The sequence below is a fragment of the Equus quagga genome, chromosome 13 (genome assembly GCF_021613505.1).
Source record: "Equus quagga isolate Etosha38 chromosome 13, UCLA_HA_Equagga_1.0, whole genome shotgun sequence".
Taxonomy (NCBI): domain Eukaryota; kingdom Metazoa; phylum Chordata; class Mammalia; order Perissodactyla; family Equidae; genus Equus; species Equus quagga.
In genome coordinates, this window is record NC_060279.1 from 33,317,620 (window position 1) to 33,335,370 (window position 17,751).

Sequence of the window (17,751 nt, forward strand, 5' to 3'; positions counted from 1 at the left end):
ATCCAGTATTTTCCTTGTTAACATGCTTATATTACCACATTAATGTAAAGTCAATAGAAATACCTGTAATGTGTCTGATATAATTATAGTCGTATTAGAGATACACATGTAAGCAGTTGGGAGTTGAATGAGAAAGTTAGCCTGGAATTGATTATGTTACAGATGTTGGGGAGAAAGAGGTTAATCAGGGAAGGATTAGATTATAGAAGTTTAGAATTGAAAAGGACCTTAGAGTTCCAACTTCAATGTTACATATTTGTAATCTGAGGCCTACAGTGGTAAAGGGTTTTGAACAAAGTAACTTAGTGACAGAGTTAGGATTGAAATTTAGGTCTTACTCCCAGTTCAGAATGTTTTCTTCCAATCACAGCGCTTGTGCTTGGAAGAATAAAGCAGATTTTGCACAGCTATGACTTTAAAAGTATGTGCTCTATCTAGAAGGAAAGAGTAAGTACCTAATTTGGTGCTTAGCACAGTACTCAAGTGTGTGTTTAGCAAGCTAAGGATGAAAGCCATGAAGTGGCTTTTCAATTAGATGTGATTTCTCTCTTTTACACTTTATAGCACTTTATTCTTACCTCTTTTAAGACACTTTCCTTGTGCCATGGTTACTGTACGTATGTCTAATCCTACCTCCACCCTAATCCCCTGTCGCCTTCCCTACAGCAGGGGCTGGTCCTAATTTCTCTATCCTCCACTGTGCCCAGCACAGGATCTTAAACAACAGACAGTAGATGCCCTCTAAGTGCTTAAAAAGATTTGTGTCTGAGGCAGTTGGTGCATTCTGACAGATCTGAATAGCAGAACAATTCCAGAGGAGGGAAGGAATGTCTAGAGTTGTCTCTATCTGAGCCTCCCCCAGCTTCACTCAATTGGAGGTTGGGTTCTATATGGAGAAAAGGAGATAGGTCAGGGAAGGTAGGTCTATTACTAGTACTTTTTTTTTGAGGAAGATTAGCCCTGAGCTAACTGCTGCCAATCCTCCTCTTTTTGCTGAGGAAGACTGGCCCTGAGCTAACATCCGTGCCCATCTTCCTCTACTTTATATGTGGGACACCTACCACAGCACGTCTGCACCCGGGATCTGAACCGGTGAACCCTGGGCCACCAAGAAGCGGAACATGCACATTTAACCGCTGCACCACGGGGCTAGCGCCTATTACTAGTACATTTGAATTGCCCTCTTGCTCAGTCCAAAGTCCCAGAGTCCCTTTTTCTGCCTGATTTGATTCAGCTAACACTGAGTTCTGACGAAGTTCCTGGCACTATCTCCTTTAGTCTGTCAATCCTAATGGAGAATTGGAAATAAGAGATATCCACTAGATTCTGCAGAGAAATGTGCCTCGTTAGGGTCTAGGAGAGCAAGGAGTGGCCAGTGAGTGCCTACTAAGTTTCAGGCCCTAGCCTAAGAAGCAGGGGTAGAGCAGTGAAGACAACAGATGAAAATCCTTGCTATCATGGTGCTTGAACTCTAGAGGGGTGGCGGAGACGAGAAATAAGTAAAATACATAGTGTAAAGTGTTGAGAAAAAGAGGGAAAGAGGGTAGGAAGTTTATATGTATGTGTGTTGGAAGGGCTGCGATTTTATTTAGTGAAGCCAAAGAAGGCATTTCAGAGACATTTGAGTGAAATAATGAAGGAAGTGAGAGGAGAATAGAATGTTATGTGCTATAACTGTCTTACTGGTTATACATGCACAGCTACTGGTATTTTTAAGCAGTTTGTCCCACTCTGGCCTACCCACAGCTCAGGAAGAAATAATGAAAGATCCACTTCTCTAGATAATCTGGGAAGTTGAAAGAAAGGAGGCCAGGCCAGTAAGAAACCTGGCAGAAGATAACAGAAAGTTCTCCTCTGTTAGTTCAATGGTTCCTGGAGAAAGGGGGGGAAAAAATTCCGAGCTTCCTGTCCCTTTAAAAATGGCGGTTCCACAGAGGCCCACAATACCATTGGTTGGCAGAAGGGGCGGGGGCGGGGTGGGCGCCGGCGCCGTGGAGTCCCACCTCCTACGGCAAGTCGGAGGTAACAAGATGGCTGCCGCCGAGGATGGCTGTGGTGTAGGGGCCGACACGGACCAGGAATTGGAAGAGCTCCTGGAAAGTAAGAGCCCGTAATGGGAGAGGCCGAAGGGGGCAGGTGTCAGGACCCATTCCGGGGTTTCAGTGCTTGAGATATTTGGGCGGAGCGAGAGAAGCTCTCTAAAGGTTGGACGGGGCCGGAGGGTCTGACTGCGACCCCGAAGAAAATCTCTGGGTCTCTCTCTCCTTCCTCCGCGGCAGGAGCTGGGGAGCTCACCTCGGGTCCCTGAGCGGCCCAGCCTGTTGATTTCCCGCCGGAGGAGAAGCAGTAACCCAGAGGACGGTGTTTCACGATCCCGTCCCAAACCCCCCTTATTTTAGGTTATTAGTAAGTTCTTGAAGTCTAACTTCCTTCCCGCTAGCAGCAACACTCGGTCCTTGGTGAGCAGCGAACTGGACACTCACGGATTGCTGATATTAACTGTTAACAAGCCCGTAGCGCGTCCTTCTGTGCACTGTCCTGTCCTCCTTAACACAAAAGACTTCTTTCCATCTCCCAGTCCTTTCACCTTTTTCTCACCTGGCCCCTTTGCAGTTCTTCCATCAGGTCAAAACTCAAGCTGACTCCCTTCTCACTATTTTGAAAAACTGAGAATGAGAGGCCTCAGGGGAAGACAGTTCGCCCTCTTAAAGAGGGCGGATATTCTTTCTTCCTTAGCCCTGTCCTCCATTCTTCCTTTGGTTTCTTGCCCAGAGTTGGGCCAGTGTCCTCCTCCTAGGCCTGGCAAGCAGAATGGTGGTGAGGACACAGGCTTTTCAGGGAAGAGGTGAATATTTTTTTTCTCTTGCCCAGTCACAGAGTGTGGGCAGACGGAAAGATGAACAGATTGGGTGAGGAATGTCAAGTGACTCTGAATTGGCATATGGTTATCTGCAGAGATAAGGCCAGAGGGAGTACCAGGAGCTCTTGGGAGCTTAGCTGAGGAAGGGTTAAATTGAAAGAGAAGAGAAGAGAGTTTAATGCTCTCTGGTGCAGTGTAGTGTGGAGTCCCTCAGTTTGTGCTAGTGCCAGGACCATGGGAAGCTGGTTGGGACATCTTGTGGCTTCTGCCTTCTTGCCAAAGATTATTCTCTTTAGGGCTCCGGAGTGATTTCAGTGGGATTAAGGACATCTGCGTTCTCTGCTCCTGTTGGATATTTGTATGGGATTTTTAGTGATCATTAGAGTTTGGCAAGGAAGGCACTGTGTAGATGGAGATGTTTCTGCAGAATCTCTTTTAACTCTCTCCTCCCAGCTCTGAGAGAGATGCTTGTTCTCCCTCAAGGGCTTTCTTTCCCTTCGATCGCAATAAATTAGGTAATGGGGAGGAAGAGGGAGGCTTATGGAGGAATGGGCCAGGAAAGGGAGACTCAAAACAAAGGAGAAAACTTTAGGGAAGTTGGCAGTTTGAAAGATTATTCTTTTAATGCTTTGCCCAGAAATCCCCCAGCATTGCATCCTCATCCATCCCCAACACACACACCATGTCTCTTGTCTCTGAAGGTGCTCTTGATGATTTCGATAAGGCCAAACCCTCCCCAGCACCCCCTCCTACCACCACGGCCCCTGATGCTTCGGGGCCCCAGAAGAGATCGCCAGGAGACACTGCCAAAGTATAAATTCCACCCACTTAAGGGAGGGGGAGGGCATGGGCATGCAGCTCTGAGCAGAGGTGGGGCAGGCCCCTGTGGGCCAGAGGGAGGTGAAGGGAGGGTTCCTTGGCCTCACATAGCTGAGTGCTCTTGCAGGCCTCATTCCTTGTGAAACAGGGACTTGAGGTTGAGTGGAGGAATCTCAAAGAAGTTTCCTGAGGAAAGAGCAGATTTAAATAGTTGGATTGGGAATGCCACTCCATATCCTTCCCTCAGTGGCCAGATGCCTTTCTTGCTGTCCTCATTAAGAGAGGTAGTTAGAATGTGCAACGGAAGTGGGTAGGAGGGAAGTACTGCATTTCCCAGGGCCACTGCCTGTGGCTTCTGTTAGGGGCCAGGTGCAGTGGGGTGCTAAATAAGAGATGTATTTTGACTACCCCTTCCTTGCAGGATGCTCTCTTTGCCTCCCAAGAGAAGTTTTTCCAGGAACTGTTTGATAGCGAGCTGGCTTCCCAAGCCACTGCAGAGTTCGAGAAGGCAATGAAGGAATTGGCTGAGGAAGAGCCCCACCTGGTGGAGCAGTTCCAAAAGCTCTCAGAGGCTGCTGGGAGAGTAGGTGAGGAGGGGGCCCTAGACAACTGGAAATAGCTGAACAAACCCCTTAAGTCATTGTTTCTTGAAAACACCATAATTCTTCGTAAAGTTGATAGCAATCATGATATCATTGCCATAGAGTGGGGTGAGGAGATGGGAGGAGGGATGGGACCCAGTTTAATGAAAGGGATGAGCTAGGTTGGAAATTAATAGAAAAGATGATTGAAAACTGATCATTTTAAAGGTCACAGTGTTATTGTAGGTGTCATCATGGGGAACAAGCTGACACACTCCATTTAGGTAAGTCGAAATGACTATGAAGATAATCATAGCGTATTCAAAGATTGAAGTGCTAGTGATTCACTAGTAAGTGCTCCATATCCAAGCTGGTACCCGGGTCGGTCTAGGTAAGTAAACAGGTAAAATCCTAAATGACCTTGGCTCTTTTAATCTTTCCTAGGCAGTGATGCAACTTCCCAACAAGAATTCACTTCTTGCCTAAAGGAGACACTAAGTGGACTAGCCAAGAATGCTACTGACCTTCAGGTGAGGGGGAAGAGGTAGGGGACCATAAGGGGCCCAGTCCCAGACACTTGACCAGCAGAGTCTCAAAAGACAGACTCTCTTGGATATCATCTCCAGTCTGTCCCTGCTTCACTATTTTGCTACAGGCAAGTTTAAATAGTTCTTTCCATCTGAAAGGGTGGTAACATTCCAAGAAGGCAGTGTGCTTGCTCACCCTCCTGTCCTTTCTAGAACTCAGGCATGTCAGAAGAGGAGCTGACTAAGGCCATGGAAGGGCTGGGCATGGATGAAGGGGATGGAGAAGGGAACATCCTCCCCATCATGCAGAGTATTATGCAGAACCTACTGTCCAAGGATGTGCTGTACCCATCACTGAAGGAGATCACAGAAAAGGTCTGTGAGCTTCTGTTTCTGCTTTTCCTCCTCATTTTCCACCGTATCAACTTCTGTGGGCTACTTTCTGCTCAGAGCCTGCAGAGATAAAGTAACTCAAGTGCACAAGTCCCATCTGTTTTTCCTCCTTTACTTATTTGGAGTGAGGAGGAGTTGTGTCTCTAAGAGAATAAAGCTACTGCACTGAGGATAATTAAGGTAGAAAGGGAAATCCTTCAGCTCTAGTTTTCTGTAAATTGGTTCAAGACTCTGTTGTCTGATCAACCCCTTTTTGCATTTCCTTTTTTTTTTTTTATTAAAGATTTTATTTTTTTCCTTTTTCTCCCCAAAGCCCCCCTGTACATAGTTGTATATTCTTTGTTGTGGGTCCTTCTAGTTGTGGCATGTGGGACGCTGCCTCAGCGTGGTTTCATGAGCAGTGCCATGTCTGCGCCCAGGATTCGAACCAATGAAACACTGGGCCGCCTGCAGCGGAGCTTGCGAACTTAACCACTTGGCCACGGGGCCAGCCCCTCTTTTTGCATTTCTAACTTCATTCATTTCTCCAACAAGGTTTCGCTGAGGGTTTACTGGCTTTGTGCTAGCAACAATTTAAAAGTAGTTTAAATGATGGTTCCTGCCATCAAAGAGCTTGTAGTTTTACTGAAGAGATAAAATATTGGAATAAAAGTTTTTCAGTGACACATGGTTAAGTGTGGTTAAGTGTATGGTTATGTGTGAAATGAATAGTGTAGACCAGGAGTCAGCAGAGCAGGGTCTGGGTGGACCAAATCCGACTCACAAGCTGGGAATGGGTTTTATATATTTTTAAAAGCTTTAAAATCAAAGGAAAAAGAAACCATGTGTGACAGAGACCATATGTGGCCCTTAAAGCCTAAAATATTCACTATTTTCCCTTTACAGAAGAGGTTGGCCATTCTCTGGTGACCACAAATGCTAGCATAGCCAGGCTATCTGGGTGGAGTCAGTGCTACTTCTCATGCTGAACTTGGCTTATTTGGCTCTTCTTTCTCTGTTCCTCTCCTCTTCATATTTCATTATTTTTCATATTTTATTGTCTTTCCTTGTCCATTGTTCGCTTAATTCCTCCCCACCCATTCTCTCTTTCCGTAGTATCCAGAATGGTTGCAGAGTCACCAGGAGTCTCTTCCTCCAGAGCAGTTTGAAAAATATCAGGAGCAACACAGTGTCATGGGCAAGATATGTGAGCAGTTTGAGGCAGAGACCCCCACAGACAGTGAGGCCACTCAGAAGGCTCGTTTTGAGATGGTGCTGGATCTTATGCAGCAGGTAAGGCTTCCTCCTGTCGTCTGCCCACTGATGCTGTCTGCTTAGGTATTCAGTGGAGGAGATATATGGGAAAGAAGCTACACTGCCAAACCCAGTTGGAGGAGGGAGCACAAGAGAGGCCATACAGCACGGTCCTCAGGAGAAAGCAGAGAGACCATAGCTCAGATTCTTCTTTTGAGCTGCTATGTTGTTTTCTGGGATTTTTTTTTTTTCTATCTCATGCTCTTTTTCTTTATTTTCCAGCTACAGGATTTGGGTCATCCTCCAAAAGAGCTGGCGGGGGAGATGGTGAGTATATCTTCTAGATTTTAATCTGAGCCCTAGCTTCTGGGATTCTGTAACCTTTAGTGATTCCACCTAGGATGGTAATTGTGGCTACGGGGGGATGGACCTTCAGTAACTCTAACCTGAAATATGAGCAGCTATCTAAGTCCCTTCATCTCTTCTCCAGCCTCCTGGCCTCAACTTTGACCTGGATGCCCTCAATCTATCGGGCCCACCAGGTGCCAATGGCGAACAGTGTCTGATCATGTGAAACACTACACGTTTTCCTCCCTGATTCCCAGCCATGGGGAACATCTGGAGTCAGCAGAACCACTGGGAGCTGAGGCAGGAGTGTCGTCTGCAGGAGCGGTCTGCCCACTGCCCTCTGTCATCCCATCCAAGATTGTGCCATACCAGCTGAGGGTTTTTCTGTCTTTCTAGGAATAAGGTGTCTGTTCTGCAGGCCATTTTTGTGAGCCCTATTCTTCGTGGTTTCTGCTGCTAACAAAAGCCCAGCTACCCATCGGGTGAAGGAAGGCATGCCTTTTGGGGCATACACCTCCTTCCCTCTCCAAAAATAATATTATATATGGCCACACTCATGTTCACCTTTGTACCCAGGGTCTTTGTGCCTTGTCTCTACTCCCTTTCTTGGAACTGGGAGCAGGGACAGAGTCCTGGTGTTCTGTATTTCTGTAGTTCTCTTGGGCAGGACCTTTGGGAATGAATGGGGAGAAACTTAGCCTGGGCTGGGGCTATAGGTCTGTCACCATGCCTTCTTGCCTTCAGACAGACTGTTCTGAATTCTCAGAAGGGAAAGAAAGTGGGGCTTTTGCATCTAATCACAATGGTGTTGAAAGAGAAGCCCTGGGATTCTCCTCTCTCCAGGTGCTGAGGCCCCAACTCCCTGTCCAGCCTGCGAACTCAAGTCACTGCCCTGGTTCTTTCTACAGTGCTGTGTGATCTGGGTGAACCCAGCTCTTGACCTTCCTTTCCCCCTGCCTCTCCTCTTGTCTTCTCTCTTTTTTAAATACCTGTTTATTTCAACCTTTCTCTGAGCCCAAGCTGTGACAAAGAAGGGCTCTTCCTGTTTTCCCTCATCTAGTCCATCCACCACTCTCACTGGACCCCTCTCTCCCTGGCAAACACATATAATTGTAGTGTCAGGTCTAGGAAATGAATGACTGTTCTTCCCTAGATACATTCTGGCATATTTCAGATGTCTGATTCCTTTGAATCCTGTCCCTTAATTCAGGGAAGTGGCTTGGGAAGGGGAGTGGGGTGCATACTGGGTCCTTTTTCCTGACTAATAAATATTGTAAGTGAGGAGTGTGGCCTGTTTTTCATCCAGGTCTTTTTCTGATCTTCCTCACCTTCCATAAACTGCAGTATGAGGAATGTTAGCAGACTAGTTCTGCATAACATTATAGTGCTGGGTTCCACACCCCCACCCTTTCCTCAGCTCAATCTCTACCTCTGTTGACAAAGGAGACTGAATGGCCATCCTTCCTTATTTCCTCTCAGTATTTGAATCTGGGATGCCCTTCAATTGATATGGTATTTTAACATTTCACATTATTATTGTTAATATTAGTAATATCTTGTTAATATGTTTTCTAAATTATTTTTCTTTGAGCTGACCTTGCTCTTCTCTATGGGAGCCAGTGGATCTATGGACCTCAGCTGCCATATGTTGGTGGACAGTCTGGTCAGACCAGCTGGCTGTCCCGGTTTAGCACTCAGAAAATAACTACCAGAGAAAATTCACATTCATCATCTGAATCACTTTGAGCTCCTGACATGTCACTTTTCCCTGGGTTAAGGCTTTTCACCCCTTAAGATCTCACACATTCTGTGGTATTGGCAAGGAAGGTAATGTTCTTGAGACCTCAGGCTGCTAGGGAAGGTCCAGCTACTGTGTCTTTTCAGAGTTTGGAAGAGCCCAGGTCTGAATCTGAGACTCCTCTCCTCTGCAAGAGATGGGAAAAGTACAGGCTGACTTATGATGAAGTCACAGGGCCTAAATGGCCAAAATTCTCTCCTTATGGCTCCAGCCAAAAACTGGACAAGGATAGAGAGGAGGAAGGGAGAAGAAAAGGGCCCTGCCCCTTGAACAGTATGCCTACTGTCCTGTCAGTTTTCTTTTATAAGTTCTCACTTGTGCTGGCCTGGCCAGGGCTTACTCCAGGAATCTGTTAAACAGATGCCCTGGTCTGCTTTAGTTTTGTCCCCAAGTCACTCATTTTCATTTTAATTGAATGTGAACAAATTGACCTCAGGTAACTCTCCGTTCCAAAAACACCATCTGAATTATTCTAGGACTTGTGGAAGGATGGAGCAGTCCTTCTCAGACTGTCTGTGGTAAAGGAGCAGGTGTTTTGTTTTATAAACATCCAGTCCTTTGTACAACAATGTGTGTTCCTGTTGCCCATGACAAGTGTGCAGTTCCCACTGTGCTATCCACCATGCAAGTCTGACAATACCCGAACTGACCAGCCCTTGTTCAGCAGGGTGAGTCCACTGATCATGTGCTTGGATATCACAGCAGTGTCAAAATGCTAAAAAGTTTCTAAACACTCAATTTCTAACTCATCATATTGCAGACTGGTAAAAAACTGTCGGATTACCTTTGAGCACTGCTTTGAGGCCCTCCTCAGTCTCTGCATAGCTCCATTAGCCAAACTGATATATTTCTCTACTTGTAATTCTCTCCTACGTGAGAGTTGCCTCTAGTGAGCTTTTCTTCAACAAGAGTGTGTCACTGTAAGGACATCTCTAGTATTTTTCTAGCCTTCCCTTTCTGCGCTTAAAAATAACCATTACAGGGCCCAGCCCAGTGCCCTAGTGGTTAAGTTCACGCACTCTGCTTTGGTTGCCTGGGATTCTCAGGTTTGGATCCTGGGCTCAGACAAAGCTTAGGTTTAAGCTGTATGAGAAGTATTTATGGTGTTCTCAAACTTTAAAGGAGGTGCCCTTTTGTTCCAAAATTCTGTAAGAAAACAAATGTGTGGTTGTTTGGATGGTTTCATGAATTAAGAATCAAATTTAAATAAATTTTGTGATAATAGGGACATTTTCTTGTGACTCTAGAACATCATAGCATGGGCCCCCTGAGGTGCTTTTAATATGCTGTTGAGATGGCTTTGGGGAGCTTGAGAGAAACAATGGCCCACAGTAAATGAAGCAGAGATGACAACCATATGGGAAGTGATCAAAAGGCTTAGAGGAAGTAGGCATGCAAGAATGAATGTATATTATACTGAACATTTTTCTGTAAAGGAGAGGCTCTAATGAAGGGGTCACCAGCATCTTTGAGAAGTTTAGAAGTGGCTGTCTCTGTGGTTGGAGGCTGATGGAAGGGGATGTTGTTTAAGAACTGGTTTCTGTGGTAGCAGTGGGGATGATAGGATCCTGGCATAGCAGAGGCCAAATGGCAACACTTAACTCTCAGAAGCAAGGTGGGTAAATTTCCATAAGGGCAGCAAGGTCAAAGTGGAAATGGCTAACGGAATGTGGGTGGTCCTGCAGACCAAGTAGATGGGCAGCCAAGGAGAGTATTGATTTATATATAATTAAGAGAGACTACAGATGGTTGAACAGAAGACTAATGCCAGTAACTTCACTGAAAAGTCAGGATTCCTTGCTCAGTTTCTAGACCTGAGACAATTCTCAGACTCAACATATCAATTGAAAGAGCCATTTAGTTAGTTAACCATACACTAGGGAAAGAAGAATTCTTGAGTTAGAAAACAGGGATACAATGTTTGAGTTGACACTGATACCCAGGGAAACAAAGCACTGCCACAGCATCTCCCCTCCTTATACCCCCCATCCCACCCCATTACAGTAATGAAATACGTGGTCAGATGATAAATGGAGTGCTGGCTCAAATCTGTCTCACAGTGCATCCAAACGCCCACTTTATGGTCATATTTCCAGTTTCTAAATGTATAATCAGAATGGACATATTTGGCAGTTGGCAGAAAGGCCAAGTAGTAGCCCCTGAAACTCTACCCCACCTCTGCCAAGATAGTAAGTAAAAAATAATATTGCATTCTGGGGAAAATGGCAGAGATTCGTTCCACCCTTACAATCTTAAAAGGATGCAGGGATGTTGGTCTCCATATCATTTCGTTTCACCTGTCTGACCCTTGCAGAAACTGGATGGCCAAGGTGGATTACAACGTACTACTGCAAACTCAAGCAAGTAGTAGTCCCAATTGTAGTCCTGTGTTAGATGTGTTTTCTTTACTAGAGAGAGTGACACAGCCTCTGGTATAGATATGTGGCTATTAATATGTACTATCTGGTCCTTTACAGAAAGTTTGCTGACGCCCTGGTCTAGTTAATATGTTCTTTCCATACATACATCGTACATACATCTTTCCCTTACATGAGGAAGGAGTATCAGAAGCAGTTTGCATTTGCAAGTGATGGCAATGGCAACAGTATAAGTTCGCAGTCTTGATCTAGAGCTATGTTAATTCTCCCCCTCTCTGTCACAGTAGTCCAAAGGGACCTGGACATTCTGCAGAATATTACATTTATTTGCTTTATTAAGCTTATGCTGATCAGGTATTAAGGATATGCTAATCAGATCTAATGAACAAGCAGTGTCAAGTATTTTGGATTCCTTGGTAAGACACATATACTCCAGGGGGTGAGAGAGAAATTCTGCAGAGATGCAGGGCCCTGCCACATTGGTTAAGTTTTTAGGAGTCCAGTGATCTGGCGCAGTCTGGGACATCCTCTCTAAAGAATAGGATAAGTTACTGCATCTTGTGACTTTTATCCCAGGAAAGAAGCACAGTGCCTTAGTAGGCCTCTTCCAGTTTTGGAGGCAGCATATTTTGTACTTGGGAATGCAAGAAAGGCCTCCACAGCAGGTCCAGTCTGTGATACAAGTAGCCTTGTGTTACCACACCAGGTTCATTTTTGTCCACTGCCCGGAAAGCCAAACGCCGAGATGACGAGAGTGCAGCAGAGAGAGGGTTTTAATCACAAGGCAGCCATATGAGGAAGCAAGAGCATGAGTCTCAAATCTGTTTCCCCAGAAATAGGGACTCAGGCATCTCTATGGGATGGGGGACAAGGTGATCTGAAATGTGGAGATAGGTGATCGGAGATGAGGAGAGGAAGGTAATTGATGATCTGCGCAAGTGTAGTCAGACTCCATGCCTCTTCATAGGATGCGCGCTCACAAAATGGTGGCATTAGCATGATCTGAAGGGGGAGTTTTAGCCTCCTGACGTCAGAAGGTTGCCTATTGGGCATCTGCATGGGCCTAGTTGGTGAGTTGGTGGTCTCAACCGACCTGGAGCGGACAAAGGGATTCTAATTCCTGAAGAACAGCTCAAACACCCATTACCATGGTGACCCAGGCTCCAGGGAGATGTTATCTAAAGGAACCTAGTGGGAGTCAGATAGCATATTGCCTAAACAGCACAGTTATCAATGGGTGGGTTAAACAGCTAAAAGCTATAATCAGTAATTGCAAAAAGGAAAAAAACCCTGTAGTTCCTAGCTACTTAATCATCAGTGGCTGTTTGCTGGTTTCACTTGCTGCTTGGGCCATATGACCTGGAAAATTCTATGGTACTAGAGGTATCTGTGTTAGGAGAACATGCTGTGTGGATTCTCGGGCAGTCCACAGTAGGAGAGTTCCAGCACAGACCTCTAGGGTTCTGAAGTAAGGTGACGCCATCTTCAGCAGAGAAAGTTTCACCATTTGAAAAGCATCTCCTGGCATACTCTTAGGTCCTGACAGAGACTCAGTACCTAACCACAAAGTATCAAGTGCCTGTGTGACTGCTTGCCTGTATAACCAGCTGGTCATTGTCAGACCTGCCAAGTCATAAGATTGGGTGGATACAGTAGCAATCCATCTTACAATGGAAATGGTACATTCGGGAAGAAGCCCAAGCAAACTTGGTGGGCACAGGTAATTTAAATTGAACAAGGGGCCCCAGACCTCCACATTCCCTACATCTGTTGCACTAATACCTTTCTCTTAGGTCATACCTACAGCAACATAAGAATTTCTTCAACCATTTGACAGAGGAGGGAAAAAAATCCAAGTCTGGTTCATGGATGGGTTGGCTTGATATGTTAGGGCAAGCCAAATATGGACTACTGCTTCTCAACAGCCCCATCAGGAGTGGTCCTGAAGGACAATGAGGAGGGGAAATTCTCTCAATGAGTAGGGCTTTAGGCAATGTACCTGATCATCTGCTTTGTCTGGAGAGAGAAGTGGCCTAAGGCAAGGATATACATGAACTCAGTCAGTGAGCTGGTTGGTAGGGGCCCAGGAGCAAGATAGGAAAATGGGGGAAAACAGGGTCTGGTGAAGAGCATTTGGGTGGATCTGTGAGAGTGGAACTTAAAGTATTCACTAGGAAAGTGCTAAATAATAATCAAATAGACAGGATGGTTTCAGGACACCCTGACCTATCCCAGTTCTTGCACAGTGTGCTCACGAATAGAATCACCATGGTAGCAGAGATGGTGGCTACTTTTTGGCCTATTAGCGTAGGCTTCTCTCTCACCCAAGGCTGACCTAGTTACTGCTATTTCTAAATGTCCGACCTTGTCAGCAAGAAAGAGCAATGCTGATCCCCTAGTTCAGTACCACTGCTCAAGGAGAACAACCAGCCACTTGCTGGCAAGTTGATTACATTGAACCTTTTCTATTCTGGAAAAGGCAACAGTTTATTGTGATCAGGACTGATAGATATTTTGCTTTGCCTATCCTGCCTAAAGTGCCTCAGCCAATACTGCCATCCAAGAACATCCAATATGTTCTACTGGCATGCGGTCCTACGTAATAATGTCTTGGAACAAGGGATCCACTTAATGGCAAAGCAGGTACATCAATGGGCACGTGACAGTGGGATCCACCTTTCCTACCAAATGCCTTTCCATCCAGAATCTTCTGACCTGGGATGAGCTTTTGAAGGTGCATTTGTGGTGCCAGCAAGAATGGGGTGCTGTCCTTTACAGTATAAACCTACATGACCTTAATAGGGTGCTTTATCCCCAAAAGGTAGAATTCATGAGCTCTGGGACCAAAGGGGAGAAATAGGAATGACCGTATTCAGCATCACTCCCAGTGATCCACCTGAGGAATTTGTGTTTCCCATCCCTCCAACTTTAAATTCTGTGGGTCTGGAGGTTCTGGGGCCCAGAAGGGGAATGCTTCTACCAGGCACAACAAAAGAGTCTCAGTTAACTTAAAGATATGGCTGTCATCTAGTCACTTTGGTCCCAATGCCAGCAAACTATCAGGCAAAGAAAGAAGTTACCATACTGTCTGGGATAACTGATTGTTCGTCATGAAGAGGTTGTACTGCTGCTACGTTATGCAGAGAGGAAAGTGTTGATGCATGTATGATCCCTGGCATATCTCTTGGTCCTCCTATACTCAGTTTTAACTGTAAATGAGTAAGTAAACAATTACAGCCTGATAAGGGCATGGTCTCCAGGAGCTCAGAACCTTCAGGGATGAGGGTCTGGATTACCCCACTAGATAAGCCATCTAGACTAACAGAAGTGCTAGGCAAAGGATCTAGAATGGGTGGTAGAGAAGGGAGATGATGAATATTATTTACAACTTTGGGACCAACAGCAGCAACTCTTCTTATAAGTGTCCCCAGAAATTGTAACTAACCAGAATGCTGGAGAACCTGCCTGGATAGAGTGAGCTTAACATGCAAAGCAAATGGATCTGAGCAATGCTAGAGGTGGACTGCAGTAGACATTGTTGGTACCCTATCGAGATCCCCATTAGCAGGAAGTGTGAGTATTGGCTACTAATAGCTCACAGCTGCATCTTCATGAGAATTGCCCTCTGTGCCAACAGGAGCCACTTCTGGAAACTCTTGGAATGCCTTCCCAGGGAGAGCACCCCAGCCAATGTTATGATGTCAGTTTCTGCAAAGAAGGGATTCTGATAGGGATTGCATTATCAGGGATGATATGCAATCAGTAATTGTCTTATCAGCAAATGATACTAGGGTACAAAATTCCTTCCCCCTTTCCTCAAGGTGGGACATATGTGCCAAGAGTTCCCAGTGGAGCTGAACCCATATTTTTGCCTAACTTTTTCCCCTGTCCTATCTTGCTTCCCTCACTCCATTCCAGATTTTCCTTGAGAGCATTTCCTCAATAAACGACTTGCACAGAATTCCTTTCTCCGGCTCTGCTTCTAGAGAATCCAACGTAAGATAGGAGAATAGTTGTGTCAACTAAGAGATGAGAATAGGAGAAGTTTGAGTTTGACAGAAGGCAGAGCAAAGGTGAATTCAGTTTGGGAATGTTAACTTGCTCTTGGTTGGAATAGAAGGGAACATTCTTAACTTGACAAAGTGAATCTCTGAAAAACCTACAGCTGACATCATACTTAATGGTGAAAGACTGGATGTTTTCCCCTAAGATCAGGAACAACACAAGGATATCAGCTCTTGCCACTTCTAGGCAACATTGTGCTGGAGGTTCTAGCCAGGGCAATTAAGCAAGAAAAATGAATAAAAGGCGTTGAGATTAGAAAGGAAGAAATAAAACTGTATTTGCAGATGTCATGATCTTATATATAGGAAATCTTACAGAATCCACTGAAAAAACGTTAGAACTAACGAGTTCAGCATGGTTGCAGGACATCAGATTGACATACAAAAATCAATTGTATTTCTATACATTTGCAATGAACAATCCAAAAATGAAATTAAGAAAACAATTCCATTCATAATAGCATCCAAAAGAATACTTACGGGGGCAAAAAAGGATACTTAGGAATAAATTTAACAAAAGAAGTACAAAACAATACTGTGAAAGCTACAAAACATTGTTGAAAGAAGGAAGATCTAAATAAATGGAAAAACATTCCATGTTCATGGAGCAGAAGAATCAACATCAATGGCAATACTCCCCAATGTAAATGGCAGTACTCCTCAAACAATCTCCAAATTCAACGCAATATCTATCAGAATCCCAGCTGACTTTTTTGTGGAAATTGACTAAATTCTAAAATTCGTATGGAATCACAGTGGATTCATAATAAGAAAACAATCCTGAAAAAGAAGAATAAAGTACTCACACTTCCCAATTTCAAAACTTACCACAAGGCAATGGTAATCAAAACAGTGTGGTATTGGCACAATAATATACATAGATACCAATGGAATAGAATTAAGAGTACGGAAATAAACCCACACATGTACAGTGAACTGATTTTTGATAAGGGTGCCAAAACCATCCAGTGGGGAAAGAATAGTCTTGTCAACAAATGGTGCTGGGACAAGTGGATAGCCATATCCAAAAGAATGAGTTCAATCCTTACCTTGCAGCATATACAAAAAGTAACTCATAATAGATCAAAGACCTAAAAGTAATAATTAAAACCATAAAACTTTGAAGAAAACATAGGGGTAAAACCTTAGTAACTTTAGATTTGGCTAAGGATTCTTAGATATGACAACAAAAGCATGAGCAACAAAAGGAAAAATAGATAAATTGGACCTCATCAAAATTAAAACGTTTTGTGCTTCAAAGGACACCATCATAAAAGTGAAAAAATCCACAGAATGGGAGAAAATATTTCCAAATCGTATATCTGATAAGGGACTTGTATCTAGAGTATATACTCTCTCGATAATAGACAACGCAATTTAAAAATGGGCGAAGGATCTGAATAGACATTTCTTCAAAGAAGACAAAAATGCCCAATAAATACACGAAAACATGCTTGACATTGTTAGTCATCAGAGAAGTGCAAATAAAAACCACAGTGAGATACACTTCACACCCACTAGGATGTCTAGAATCAAAAAATCAGATATCAAGTATTGGCAAGGATGGGGAGAAGGTGGAACCCTCATACATAGCTGGTGTGAATGTAAAATGGTACAACTGCTTTGAAAAACAGTCAGTTCCACAAATGATTAAATATAGAGTTAACTAAATGACCCAGCAGTTCCACTCCTAGGTATATACCCAAAAGAAATAAAGTCAAACATGTCCACACAAACTTGTACGTGAATGTTTATAGCAGCATTATTCATTACAACCAAAGGATAGAAACAACCCGAATGTCCATCAACAGACAAATGGACAAACAAAATGTAGTCTATCCATACAGTGGAATAATATTTGGCTATAAAAAAGGATTAAATACTGATAACATGCTACAACATGGATGAACCTTGAAAACATTTTATGAGACCTCTTGTTCTCTTGGTTTTTTAATTCTTTTTATTTCCTGGTTGCTCCTTTTAAATAAATGTTGCTGGATTTTCTTTCTCTCTGACCTCTATTTCCTTCTCTCATTCCTCTTCTTGTGAAAGAAGCCAATCACAAAAGGCCACATACTATATGATTCCATTCATGTGAAAGTCCAGCATAGGAAAATCTATAAAGACAAAGTATATTAATGGTTTCTTAAAGCTGGAGGGGGATGGGAAGATAGAGGGGTGATAGCTAAAGGTACTGGGTTTCTTTGTGAGATGATGAAAATGGTTGAATATTGACTGTTGGTGATGGTTGCACATATCTGTGAATGTACCCAAAGCCATTAAATTGTACACATTAAATGGGTGAACTGTATGGTATGTGAGTTTCATCTCAATAAAGCTGGTTTTTAAAAAGTGCCATTAGCTATCAAGTATGTGAGTCTAAATCTTGAAAGAGAAGCCTGGGTTGAAAGTAAAGACTTGAAGTTTAAACTGTGAGAATGGATAAGATCACTTTGGAAGAACACGTAGAATGAAGAGAAAGAGAAGCTCATGAAATAAATGGTCAGAGAGATATAAATGGAACTATGGAATATAGTGTCACAGAAATCAGTGGGATTGAATATCTAGAAGGGGTAATGATCATCGCAACCTCAAATGCAATAGGAAAGCTCAAAAGAAGACAGAGAAGATTTGGTGGTAACAGCAATGGATTTGGTGATAACAGCAATGGTGTTCAACAAAGCAGTGATCCCAGAAACCAGGTGACAAACAGGGAGGATTTTATCTCATAGCTCCGTTAAAATCATTCT

General features: G+C 43.9%; 1 protein-coding gene across 1 annotated transcript; it reads left to right on the forward strand.

The window, feature by feature from the left end:
• Positions 1-2,004: 2,004 nt before the first annotated feature.
• On the forward strand, positions 2,005-8,043 carry PEX19 (peroxisomal biogenesis factor 19). The gene is made up of 8 exons (XM_046682944.1): positions 2,005-2,100; positions 3,562-3,671; positions 4,101-4,266; positions 4,705-4,790; positions 5,001-5,162; positions 6,276-6,452; positions 6,696-6,740; positions 6,904-8,043. The coding sequence occupies exons 1-8, from the start codon at positions 2,031-2,033 to the stop codon at positions 6,985-6,987; spliced, it is 900 nt and encodes a 299-aa protein (XP_046538900.1). The 5' UTR covers positions 2,005-2,030; the 3' UTR covers positions 6,988-8,043.
• Positions 8,044-17,751: the final 9,708 nt, after the last annotated feature.